The sequence below is a fragment of the Limulus polyphemus genome, unplaced genomic scaffold, assembly GCF_000517525.1.
Source record: "Limulus polyphemus unplaced genomic scaffold, Limulus_polyphemus-2.1.2 Scaffold35, whole genome shotgun sequence".
Lineage (NCBI taxonomy): Eukaryota > Metazoa > Arthropoda > Merostomata > Xiphosura > Limulidae > Limulus > Limulus polyphemus.
In genome coordinates this window covers 1,593,147-1,607,707 of record NW_013665645.1, presented here as the reverse complement: position 1 = coordinate 1,607,707, position 14,561 = coordinate 1,593,147, and the positions used below count along the sequence as shown (strand labels likewise).

Genomic DNA, 14,561 nt, shown 5'->3' with positions numbered 1-14,561 from the left:
TACTGAAACGATATGAACTTAATGAAGAAGGTTTTCGTCGGAAGTTCAGAGGAGTCAAACATGACACTGGAGAAACTGTATTTCAGTTTGTGGCATGCCTGTGGCAATATTTCCCCAAATGGACTGACATGCCATGTGTGAAAATACTTTTGAGGGACTGGCAGACCTATTAGTATGGGAACAGTTCATGACCACATGTTCAACTGACATGTCACAGTTTTTAAAGGAGAGAGCACCAAAAAATGTAGACAAGATGATCAAGCTAGCAGAACAGTATATGGAAGCCCATGGAGGTAGTATAACTAGCAAGTTCAAGAATGTCCAGATAAAGTTGAAACAAGTAAAGGCTGACTAGAAGCAGGAATTTACCAAAGGTGACAGGAGATTAATAGACAGAAGGAAAAAAGATATTATGTTTGTTATAAAATGGAACACATTGCACAAGAGTGCAAATCCATTACCAGCAAACAACAGCAGAAACCTCCACATAAAGCAGCTGGAGCCATTTACAAAGACAGTGCTGGTAAGAAACAAGAAAAGAGTGACTGGCATTATGGATGCTGCTGCAAGAAGAAAGAGAATTAAGACTACTTGTAAAATTCAATACAAGAAAACATGATTGATCAGTGCATGACTAATGGTCGGTTCAAATTAGCAAATGGATCAACAATGCCAACAGTGATGGAGCTTGTGACAAATATCAAGAGAAGCCAACAAATCATAATATGCCAATATGTGAAGGCTATGTTGGGGATAAGAAAGTGAAGGTTCTACAAGACACTGGGCGCAGTAGTGCAGCAGTGAGAATCAGTTTAGTATCCGATGATCAGATGACAGGCAAGGTATGCTTGTGTGTGCTAATTGATGGAACAGCGAGAAAATTTCCCATAGTAAAAATAAAGGTGGATACCCCATATTATGTAGAAGACCTTGAAGCCATGTGTATCAAGGAACCAATACATGACTTGGTGATAGGAAATATACCAGGTAGTAGAAACTTTGAGGAACTAGACAGAAAGAAGATTGATGAAATATCTGCTGTCACCACAAGAGCTCAAGAAAAGAAGAGCAAACAAAACAACAAGCTCCTGCAAGTGTCAAAAGGCAATATCCCGAATTTAGGTTTGCAGGAACTGAAGGAAGCACAGAAGAAAGACCCTTCACTGCAGAAACTTTGGGTCAATGCCCAGAAGAAAGTTGAGCACAAAACAAAGGGGAAAGATACTTATAGAATAGAGGACCAGAAGTGAGTTCTATACCAAATCTATCAAGGTACTTATACTGGGGAAGTTAAACAGCTCATAGTACCAACAGAATATTGGACTCAAGTGATGATGTTGACTCAAGAATCAATTGTGGGAGGATACCTAGGAACAAAGAAAAGAGCAGACAGGATCACCAGTAACTTCCATTGGCTGGGAGTAATTGGAGATGTGAGTAGATTCTGCAGGTCATGTGACATCCGCCAAAGGACAATAACTAGAGGAAAGGTAGCCAAAGTGCCATTGGGGGAGATGCTTCTCATAGAAGAGCCGTTCAGCAGAGTAGCTGTAGACTTGATTGGGCCACTAATGCCTGTGTCTGAGGAGGGCATCCAGTATATGCTAACCGGAGTCGACTATGCAACACATTATCCAGAAGCAATGGCACTGCCAAAGATAGAGACAGAGAGAGTAGCAGAAGCCCTGCTGGATATATTTTGCAGAGTAGGCTTTCCGAGAGAAATCCTGAGTGATAGAGGGACCCAGTTTACTTCAGAACTGATGCAGGAAGTGTGCAGACTCATCAGTACTCAGCAACTCTTTACCACTCTGTACAATCTTAAATTTAATGGACTTTGTGAGAGAGTCAATGGAGTTTCAAAGAGTATGCTAAAGAAGATGTGCCAAAAGAGACCACATGACTGGAACAGGTACTTACAGGTATTATTATTCGCTTAGAGAAGTTCCACAAGTAAGTACAGGATTTTCACCCTTCGAGTTACAGTATGGAAGAACAGTATGAGGTCTGATGCATATATTGAAAGAGCTATGGATGAGAGAAGAAGAGTCAGAAGTAAGGAACACATACCAGTATGTGTTAGACCTCAGAAACTGACTGGAGGAAACATGTCAACTTGCTCAACAGAATTTGTATGCAGCTCAAGGTAGTCAGAAGCATTTTTATGACAAGAAGGCCAAGGATCGATTTTTAAAAATTGACAAATGGTCTTAGTTCTGCTTCCCACAGACCACAACAGAAAGGACACCATCCAAGTGTTACATTGGATATTCTGTGCTGGAGTTTGTTGGACATAAAGTGGGGGACTGACAAATAGCCATGGAAAACGAAAAGGTAACCCGCATACAAGATACACCAGCTCCAATGACCAAGCAGCAAGTCAGTTCCTTCCTAGGGTTAGCTGGATACTATAGGAAATTCATCCCAACTTATGCTGAAATTATTGCACCATTGACTGACCTGACCAAGAAAGGCTTACCCAACAAGGTGAAGTGGGAACAACCACACCAGGTGGCATTCCCAAATGCTCACCAATTCTTAGAATGCAAGGCTTCAACAAACCATTTATTGTTCAGGCTGATGCTTAAGACATTGGAATTGGGGCAGTACTCTTACATGATCATAGACTGTTTCCAATAACATATATAAGTAAAAAAGCTATTCAATAGTGAGAACTACTACTCAGTGATTGAACAAGAGTATCTGGCTATTTTATTTGCCATTCGGAAATTCCAGAACTATCTATACGGGAAAGTGTTCAACATCCAGACAGCCCATCAACCACTTGCATACATTCAGAGGTGCAAGATCAACAGAGCGAGGATCATGAGGTGGGCATTGTATCTTCAGAACAGCAGATTCCACATTGAGACCATCAAAGGGACTGCAAATGTTGAAGTAGACTGTAAAAGTAGACTTTCTGTTTGAATTAATAACAGTCTTTGTATATAGTAAATATATATATATTTATATTGTAAATATTTTATCTTGAAGAGGGGTTTATGTCATGATATAAAATATTGTTTGGTTTAAATATTAGTGATTAATTTATAGTAGGACCCACAATACACTAGCAAAGATGCCCCTGTAAACAAAGAAATAACAAAACATAGTACACAACAGTGTGTAAGATAGCGACTGGAAGTGAACGAAAACGAAATGAGCAAGAAATAGCCATGTGATGTAAATAATGTGAAACAAAGGTATAAGGTGTAGTCCACAAACCGGCCCTGACGATGACCTCCAAAGGAAAACATAAATGGGCAGCCAGGAATGTGTTGAGGTGATGGATTTGACAAGAAGATATTTGAAAAAGGCAATACTCCACAGGTGAAAGGGAAGAATACATCAGCATGGAAGGATTTAATGGAATAAACAAATGGTTCCATAAACCATGGAAGGGAGCAGTGCAAGTGAGATACCATCGAAGAACCTGGACAAAACACAGGAAGCAGTCAGGATCAGAACAGACAGAAAAGTGGGAAATGGGAGAAAAAGTGGAATTACCCTACCTAGTAGCAGAAGTCATGGACAAAACAAACAGTTAGGGAAGACGAGAACATAGGAACTGTGAAACAGCACATGGATTCCAATATAGGAGAAACACAGGGCACGGAGGACTATAAAGGGAATATGGACAAAATAACAAAGACAACATTGGAGAGTGTAAGAACGAGGCAAACATAGTAAATCTGAATGTACAAGATAGTGCATCTCAATAGCTGGCAATAGAGAAAACTGTCAGTCTCCTATTTAAAAGCCAAATGAAAAATGCAGTCAGTTGTGGGAGTGAAAGATGAAATCCTCAGTGGAATTACCATCAGCAGAAAGCATACCATTTATGCTGATAAACTGCCAAGGAGGAAGGATGTACAAGGTGAGCAATCAATGAAGCAACACACCTGGAAAATCTGGATTGTCTGGTTAGGGACCAGACCAAAGCCACTTGTAAAGCTGGAGAGTGGGAATGGACAGATGATGCATGTCTGATTAGGTTGACAAAGGAGCATGGGAGACAATGGCAAAGGAAGGAGAGGAGACCACAGAGTGGTCTGAAACAATGAAAGGACCCTGGGAAGAAGATGAATAGGAGGATATGCATGCAAGTAATATCCCTTCAAGTTTTGACTGAGAACATCTACAGCTACCACTAAAGGATGAGGAACAACAGACCAAAAGTGTGGAAGTTGTGCACTGAGTGGCAAAAGCATCCACAGCTGGAAACACAACTCCTGAAACACCCACAGAACAAACGACCACTCTGTCGGGAGAATCTTGTTGTGCCAAGATAATCGATCTATGACTAGATTTAGGACACCTACAATATGACATGTGAACATTTTTCGTTGTATAATTGCCATCACGTCCTCGGCCCGATAATTGGAGAACTCAATCTGGTAGTATTAGTCGAGAACCCGTAGCAGCAGTAACAGTTGTGGTAGGTGTAACTACCTGAAACTGCGAGTGTACAGTGACATGTCCAGATCTGAGGTAAAAAAAAAAAAAGGAAAAAGTACAGAAAGTTGGAAAAAACAACCTTTCACAATTCAAAAACACGAAAAAGTAAAGAAATATTAATGATTGTTTGTTTGTTTGTAGTTAAGCACAAAGCTACCCAAACGGCTATCTGTGCTCTGCTCACCATGGGTATCAAAATATTAATGAAAAATGAAGTCGATATATAAAGGAAAATGTTGCCAAATTTGCAAGGAAAACAAGCGCGTCTGTACAATGCTACTGCCAATTGAAAAGTCATTAATGAGTGCAAATGTGGAGAGGGCGCAGGTTACGATATGGGTTGCGTCGCACTCCTATTAGTGAAAAGCTGCTGTATATTCATTTACACATGGATATGCAAAAGCGGGAGGTGGAAGGCTAGTGGTGAGCGATGAAAATTCATGCCGATAGAGGGCCAGTACTGATCGAGAAAAGCTATTTTGTAAGGAGGTAAGATATTATATTTAACATATGATTAACTCTCTCACTGTTGGTGGGTCAAAGTGTGCATTTCACAACCTTTTACAGAATTACATTCACAATTTAATTAAACTACTTTATTATCAAAGTACATGAATAAACTTGGAATCACAACATAGTTAACCCATGGCAACGTTTAACTGGTGTTCATATTGTTGTATTTATTTAGAAATAATCAGTTACTGGCTGAGGCCATTACTGAATTTCTGCAGAGTAAGAGAAACTGAAAAAAAAAAAAAAGAAGCTTTTATGGTAACTAATAAACCAATCAAATACAAACACAAGAATCTAATATTACTTTTTTGATACTATTGGCTGCATATTAATTTCTGAAGGGAAAAAAAAAAAAAAGGAGAGGGTTTGTATCCCCTAGATCTATGCCTGTAAAGTTATTAATATCTGAAAAAATTAAAAATAAAATAATAATAGTGGAAGAGGTGGGGGATTTTAACCTCCTAGGACCCGTACCCTAAATTTTCACCAACTTGCAGAATATTAAATAATACAGTTATTAATTTATGGAACAAAAATGTATGAAGGGGTCTGGTCTTTCTGGATCCCTCCCCAGATCTGTTTATACAACATTAAAGAATACAGTAAATCAATTATAAACATAAAATAGTGTAAAAAAACAACAACCAACAGTAAATTTAAACTTTATTTAACACTACAACACCAGCGTGGTTAAGTTTAGTATACAGGTTTAACGTTGGTGTTCTAGGGTTAATACTTAAGTAGCCAGAGTTAATGGTGGATGCTACCAGCCAGTAGCCTTCCCTCTAGTCAGCAGTTTAAATTAACAACAGTAGTTTTGCCTTAGCGGTCTTGCAATAACAACAACAAGAAAAATTTAGTATCAACAGAAATCAAACCCAAAGATGACCCTCAATTTATAAAGCATCCAAGTTGCCATCCATTCAACTAAGTTTCATCATGAATACTCTGCCTAAACAATCTATTAAAGAATAAAAGGATAACTTTGCTATAGAAAGGATATCATTTGTTGCAGATTTCAGTGTTTAAAGCTTGATGTTATTTTTACTTTGTAAGAATTTGATTTGGCTTTAACTATTTTTATGTATGTTTGGAAATTCTGAATAATTTCAAATGCTCTATATGCAAAAGGTGCATACATATGAGACATCTTTGATAAGGCATTACATTGATTTAAGCATTGCTTCTAAATCTCAATCAGAGGCATTGAAAGGAGTACAAAGAGTCCCATGGACTGTGTGGAGATCGCAAAACCCAAGGTTGATTAAAGGAGGGTCCAAATTTGTACTTTTTAACTTTGATTCTAAGTTCTCATCAAATGAGTCATTAAAATTTGGACCATCCATCCTTATTTGCAAAAGATGACTAATATTAAACTCTTTTGTCAGCTGTAATAAATGGCTTAAGAGATCATCAGCTTGTGAGTGATCAAGAAATGCAGAATCAAGAAATCTAGTTATCACAAGATTTTTTTCTGAGTTAAAGTACCAAAGGTACAGATCAAGCTGGTCCTTTTGGTTTTCATCATTTTATCATTGTACAAGAGCACAAAGTCTGTATCTTTTCCAAGCTTTTGATACACATTTGACTTGATATATAGGGCTATTCAAAAATAAGTCACATATGTATATGTTTTCCCTCCATAAAAAAACCTGGATATGATTTTACTATCTGGGAACATCTTTTTAAACAGTTCATTTACGTTTTTGCAGCTGTTGTAACTGTGCCAGCTAACAATGGTCTTCAGGATCCACAAAACCTCAGCTTTCCCCTCATCTTGTTTTGAAACATATGAATCCATTTTGCTTGGTAATGAATAAATTATGTAGTGAGAAGCTGACACCTAGATGAAAAGAAGTGTCATTCAAAGGCTAATTGCAAATCAATGCAACTTTATTAAGCTATCTTGTGCATTTAAATCAATGAAATTTGGCCCATTCTCTTTAGTGTTAAATTTAATTTAGGAATATTATTCACTTACTTGCTGGACTAAGGTTTCGTGTTGATTTGACCCAACAGTAGGCCTAGCTTTTGATGCTCTTAACTGACATCTACCTAGATTCAGACAATATCATACTGTGTGTGTGGTCAGCCTGGCTGCTACTGACGAGTGCAATTTATGCACGTTAGCCTTGTGCTTTTTCCCTTTCATATGGTTTATCACTGCAAACTCGCCCATATTGCCAACATCGAAATTTTTATGGCCCATATTGCAACAAGCTTCTTGGTGGCATGCACCTATAACAAGCCATTCCTTGTACTCATTCTTCAGAAGCCATTCTTTGTTAAATATACATTTGCCAGGCAAGTTTTATGCAAGTACACATTCAAGTTAATACCACTGACCATAAAAATAATGATGGAAAAGCAGATGAATCACAATTACATAATTACTTGAATAGCAAAGAACAGATATCAATGGCATTGTTTAACCTTGTACCACCAAAATAATTCAAGTTGCTATTCACACAAACACATGTGCAGAGCATGCTCGTCACTAAGGGAAAACATGAAGGGTTCACTCGCAAAATCTTTATCACCAGATATTATATGATGTAATCATCAAATAAATTCTCATTTTTTTCAAAACTTTCCAAGACTTTTATAAACCCATAAGAACCCTGTACTTATGAACTTTAAAGAATAATGGAAATAATGTTATAACTGTGGATAATAAGCCTAGAATTACTAAAAATGTCCATATTGATTTTCACACATTTTTCTACACCTTTTATTCACCAGTTGCTTGTGTGTCTATAAGTTTGTTATAAGCTACAGGATCCTTAAAGACATACGAGTCACAGAAAAATATGTAAATAAAATACAATCAATATTGCAATTAATCTCACTAAATACGGATGGGATTTCAAATATTTCAGTTTAACAAGAATGTGGCATACAACAATCCCAAAAGTTGCAAACAAAAAGCTAAACCTTGCTACTCACTATTTCATAAAACTCAGTTTAATTTACATTTTTTATTCCATTTAGACACTTTCCAGTGTTTTGTTGTATTTCCAAGCAGTACAACCTTATTGTCAGTTTGCATACCTAAAAAATGCAGATTGTGACTAACTGTAATAGCTATATACATTTAATAAATTTCTTTACTAATACTACTGATAAACATACTGAATTTTGTTTTTATACAAATGTTGATGCAAGAAATTATTACAGGTATGTTACCAGTTTATAATAGTTAAGGTTTGTGTCAGAATTTTTGTGCAAAGCTACAAAAAGAGTTATCTGCTATCCCATATTTTGAACTGATACTAGGAAAATAGTCAATAGCACCCACTGCCAACATTTGGGCTATGTTTGTCAGACAAAACAGTAGGATTTGACCACTACTCTTATAGTACATACTCAGCTCCAAAGTGTGGAGCACATTTTTGTGGCAACAGGTTGCAAACCACGAGTCTTCAACTTTGCAGTCCAAGGAAACTAACCACCAGGTCATGTTTGGCCCAATAAGACATACTGATAACACAACAAACCTTTCTTCACTTCCTCTGGTCTTTTTGCAGTGAACTGTTCTGTCTTTCTTACTGACTGCTGCTTTTCTGTTTGTTTTTCTAAATAATTGATAAGCATTGATCTGAAATACAAATATATTGATGAGTTTTAAGTGCTAATATTTACGTTCAAAATTTTATTTTAAGGTCACTTCAGTTTGAGAGAAGTTTTCAAAATTGTTAATTCAAATTGACTACAGCAGTATTATGGAATAATGAGAAAGGAATAACTATTTACTCAAATGATGGATGAATACAAACATGGATAGTAGAACTATGTTCAGATGAAAGATGGATAAAAAAAAAAAGATATGAATGGAATCTGCTAAAAATATGGATGAGGTAACCAAATCGTGCCGAACATGATATAAAGATGGACAAATAATGTATGATTTGGATAGTTACATTTACCTAAAGATGGATAAATAAAATAAGCATGGGATATACATGCAAGGCTAAAAGATGGATGAATAAAGATACAACTACATTAATTCGAAGACAGATGAAATAGTTATGCATAAAATGACAATGCTAAATTGAAACAGAGAAAAACAATTTTACAAAAGTAAAATATATTATATTTTATATGTCGGTATTCTCATTCCACTCAACTTACATCATAGAATACAATTTTGACACATAAACAGTCAGTATATGTGGGAAGTGACATTCTTACCTGGAGAAAGAAAGAAGCTTTTCATATACTTCTTTCTCTTTTGTAGTCAGATGTAACATGATAGTTTTTGTTTTCTTTGGTGGCAGCTCTACCTGTAGATGAAATATTTATTATAATAGTTAATAAACAATAATATCCTATGCCAGACTACATCTAATACAATTTCAATTATAACATTTACATTAATGATGTTTCACATTTTTTTCATACAAGAGTTACACACACACACATTCTCCAAAATTATAAAAATGTTTTTTGTAAACAAACTTAAATGCACAAAAATCTCTAAAACTATCCACTGTCAGCCCATACAATATTAGAATCTGTGGATTTTTACTTTACAAGAGTATGCACAGAGAAAAATTTATTTCGTATGTTAGGAAAACATGTAGGTTCAAGAAATAATGAAATAATAAAAATGCCATACCTCATAAACAACATTAAAATGAAAAAAATGTAAAACAATTTGACAGTAAACATTACATAAGAGCTTTTTAAGATATACAGGAGATGAAAAGTGCATGTGTTGGATTATCGTATGTCAATCTTACATGAAAATATGTACTGATCTGTCAGATCACTACTTTAAGGAAAGATGGTGATCCTTGATTATGATAATTGGTTTGAGATCACAGTACCGATAATAATTTTGGAAAAATATTTATTTTTTCCAATCAGGCTACCAACCTAGATAAGATGATATAGGATTATCATCCAAAAAGAGCTGCAATGTTTTCATTTATTCATTGATCTAAATGAAATGATAATACTGCTGACCCTTCAATGTTCTTGATGAAACTAGAAAAATTAGAAGAGCAAAAGATTTTGTAATCACATCCCAAACCAATACAGAGCAACATGAATTGTTATGGTCATGAAAGAAAACCTCCCTAACCAAATAAAGACATTACAAAGCAGCCAAACACATTTCCTGGTACTACTAACATAGTAATAAACAAGAATTTGAAGTTGACAAAAGTTCAAAAGTTTTAGGATGCCTCAAACTCAATGACTGTTTTCATGAAAAAAAGATGTTCCAAAAAACTCTAAACGTAGTAATCGTGTTCAATTACATACCTGTTAAATCCCAAGGGTGCAGGGAAAGTTTGTAAAGATATGAGTTTTAAGAATGACCTTGCTATCCTTTGCAGAAGTTTGTTATAATGGAAACTGCAGCATTGGGCGATTGGTATAACCATTATGATCAAACTGAACACAAATGATAGCAGAGGAAGTAGTTTTAAGGGTAGCATAGGGATTTGGAACATTATTCGTATAAAGTGTAAATATTCTTGAATAGAAGGAATTTATTGAAAACAGTACAAAATTTATGTTAAAGAGGTTGAAAAGTTTAGGTGACAAAAAAATGTGTGTTTAAATGGGTTAAAAGTTTAAGAGTCTATTAAGCACTACATTAAAAAAAAGGCTTAGAAGCCTGAAGATATACTTTAATAGATGTTTAGAAAATTACAAGTCTATGAATGTAAATTCAAATGGTTAAATTTAGAAGCTTATTTTTCAAACTTAAAAGTATTCAGAAGCTTAGGAAATTAATGGACAATGTTGAAAAACTGATTAGGTTACAACAAAATTTAAATGTTATAAAAACTAGATTAGAAAATTAAAGTCTAAGAGCCTAAGATAATAAGCTTAAAAATTGTTCAGAATCTTGAGTTCAAAAGGAATTAAGTTAAAAAAGTTCAGCATTTAGAAGTCTAAGGAATTAGACTATAATCCTTCACACATTTTGTTAGGAGAGTATTGGCACAATTTTCCAAAGATTCAGAAATTTACGATTCAGCAGTATACGAGCACAATGAAACAGGTCAGAAAGGTTCAGAAATTGAAAAGCCTGAAGTTCAACCTTAAACAGGTTCAAATATTTAGCAACCCAAGGCTCTGGGTTACCAGGGAATAGAAAATGAGGTATGGGATACCGCTTAGAGACCAGAAGCACTGCACTGATAATTTTTAGTTTTTTAATAGCTCATGGTATCATACTAATAATGTAGTCTGCTTTCATCAGAATCCTGATAGGATTGATAGACTTAAAAAAATCTTTAAAAAATTGACTGAAACAACCTACTTGTAGTGTGTTCTACAAGTTAAACTAATAACTTGCTAATTAAAGCTTTACTTTATCCAAGTATTAAAACAGACAACCTCAAAACAATAAAAATCCCAAATAAAGAATTTATATTCAATCTTGCTCTGGTATATCATTTAAACTTTAAAACAAATATATATAAAAAAAATGATTCTAATTGATGTATTTCTTTACCAATTTCAACACTAGACCTACAGAGTATATAAGAGATAAACTAATTCATAATCTATGTATATAATAGCCAAATGTCTATCACAATCTGCATCTCCTGAATGGTTAAATGTATAAAAAAATTATTTATCAAAATGCTTATTTTCAAGAATACATTACAAGAAAATTACTCATTTTTGGAATTCCTAAATTTCTTACCAATATCAACATTGATCCATAAGACTTTGTTTATGCTGAACAGTCAATCTGAGAAAAAATTATTAGTTCTTCCAGCATGGGCTTTGTCCCTGGGACTGACCTCATAACCATTTTTGTTGGTTATAGTTTTCATGCTATAACCTTTAAATTAGTATGTGTGTGTTCACAAAATTTGGCATATTATCAGTAAACATTACAAGGCTTTCATATGCAAAATATCAGATTTTTTTTATTAAATCTTAAGATTTGTTAAGCAATGTTTTTCTAATGCCTTTTTTCTTTTTTGCATATTGCCTATCTAACATGCAAAGTAATTTTCATTTTAAGATTAAAAATACTTTTATGCATCAGAAAATTTTCAAATTTCAAATGCAAAATCTTTATAATGTCCAGATAGTTATCAAATGTTTCTAAGATAAAACTATATTTTATCTATTATTTACACTAACAAATCTCTGTATGGATTTGGTCAATTTGACAGATCTCGTAACCATCATAAAAAATTAGGAAATAAATATAAATTATGCCTTTTTCATGCTAGAATGACTACAAATTATAACACAAATGTTTAGACTAAATAAGTTGAATCTCATAAAATTATACATTCGTATATATATTTATCATATTGACCTTTCAGTCGTGCCAAGCTAACATTAACAATACAGAAGTTACAATGATCCGTCTCACATGCACTCATGTTACCGTATCAAATAACAATAAATTGACATTTGGTCTTTGCAAAGTAACCTGTCTTGGCTGTGGTTTAGTAGAGTAGTAATTTGTAAAATACAGTCACATTTCAATTATTATAGATTATAAATGTATATATAGATTATTGTTCTTTAGAAATAAGTTGTTAAACTTATTTTTCTTAAAACATAAAACAGTAAATAAAAAAATAAAGCAAACAATAATAATTATCTCTTCTAGTTACAACCGTTGTACTCAGTTGCTTTAAAAATGTTGCAAATGGAGGATATGAAATGAAGTAATTTTTTTTAGGTTTTTTATATATATATTTGAATAACTAAAAAAAATCATAAATTACTACATCAATACCACAGAATTCCACTATAATTTATCAAGCTTAGTAACTAAGCAGTATTTTAGTCTAAAAATATATGCAATTTTAAGCAAACTAAAGACAAACTACCTCCTTGAAATCTTGGTTCAAAAGAAAGAGATGGTGTCCTAAGAATTTAAAATGGCCAAGAAAGCCACTAGGGGGACATTTTGAGCTTCTGACTGTTTATTCATGTCATATATATGGAAGTGTATATAAGGGAGATTTTCCAAAAATGGAAAGAAGTGGGTGGGGTGCCACTGTGTTTGATATATTACATGAGCAATATCTTAGCAAATAGAAAAAATAAGAGGTTCTTATTTTATATTCTAGCTTGTTAATATCAGTAATTTGAGTTCCAAATTCATACAAAACTACAGACTTTGTATTTTGACATCTAATTTGAACCAGTGCTGCATTAAACATACCATGTGACACACAAAAATCGATGTAAAGAAACTAAACAATGTATACTACTAAAATTTGAATCATATATATAATCTACAGTTTGATACCAAACTTACTGACATAAATTCATTAAATAGTAGTTCAATAAAATTCTGAATGCGAGTTAACGTGGCCTTTGACCCGCATGAAAAGGGTTAAGAACAAAATACCTTTAAGATTTAAATACCTTAAAAACCAAAAGTGTGAATAATAATATAGATTAAATAATATAAAATCCCAATAAAAAGATTTTAGAATTAACTTGATTGTTTTAGAAAGTACAGATATTAAATGAATAAAAGTTAGATAATTCCGAAAATAATATTATCTCTAATTAATTTACTGAAGCTCTTTTTTATAAACGTACCAATGGATTTCCTTTTGTGTCAGTGTCTTTCTTGGTTCTTCGAAGCAAAAGGCTCTTCACAAGTGTGTTAAGTCTGGTACTTCCCTGAACTAATAATCAACCACATTTCAATTTGTTTATGATGAACAAATATAAAAGAACAAAGTTTTGATATTTCCTTTCCACTACTTAACAAAAAAGTAAAATCCTACAGCACACTTTGACCACTTAGCTAATAATTAAGCACAAAAGAAAAATTCATACAAGTTTGTTCTTTTAGCTGATGATAAAACATAGTTGAAGAAGTATTAAGGTAATTTGCTCATAAGTTCATAATTATAAGAGAAAACTGTTCATGTACAGTTCATAGCTTATGAACAAACATATTCCAAAAAGTACAGTTTGTATTCTGTATTTTAATAGAATAAATTAATAACAATACACACAGAGTGCATTTTATTATTAAATGGTAAACTCATAAACAAACTCAGTATAAAATAGATGAAAAAACAGAGAAGCAATATGATTAACCAAAACCAAACTTTTCTGTAGCTTTCCTTGTTCTAAGAGGTTGAGGTCAGTAATCCATCAACTTGTCATAAGTACTAGTGCATTCATCTTGTTTCCAGGCAATGCTCTTACATAACTATGCTTCTGACCTTGTTTACTGGTTCTCAAGCTCATTTCACAAGCTTATTTTGTAACACAAGCGTCTTCTTGTCGCCTCTTTTTTATATATCCTTGGCTATGTTCCAGCAGATTTTCATCTGCTAACCATGAATTTCAAAGATATTTGACATTTTGTATTTGAGATGTAAAGATGTAATCACATTGGCATTGTGATTTTCATTTGTTATTGTGTGTGTGTGTTTCCCAAAAAATAAATTTATAATGTACTTATATTATGAATCATCCTTTACATTATGAATAATTGTTGTTGTTTTTTGCACGTATTTTCTAGTGTAAATGAAAATTTGATAAGTATTTTATCCTATGTTCATTTTATCGGAGCTTACAATAATCAATCTATTCTAGGACCAGAGTCCGATTTAGGAACGCTCGTGAAC

General features: G+C 33.7%; 1 protein-coding gene across 1 annotated transcript in view; it reads right to left on the bottom strand.

Annotated features, from left to right (window-relative positions):
* LOC106460791 (transcription termination factor 2-like) overlaps positions 1–14,561 on the bottom strand; it is an 81,237-nt gene that overhangs the window by 7,898 nt on the left and 58,778 nt on the right. The window contains exons 11-13 of the mRNA XM_013920535.2: positions 13,516–13,604; positions 9,163–9,254; positions 8,469–8,569 (exon numbers count right to left, since the gene is read on the bottom strand). Of these exons, the coding sequence (XP_013775989.2) occupies positions 8,469–8,569; positions 9,163–9,254; positions 13,516–13,604 (282 nt within the window). The remainder of the gene's footprint in view (positions 1–8,468; positions 8,570–9,162; positions 9,255–13,515; positions 13,605–14,561) is intronic.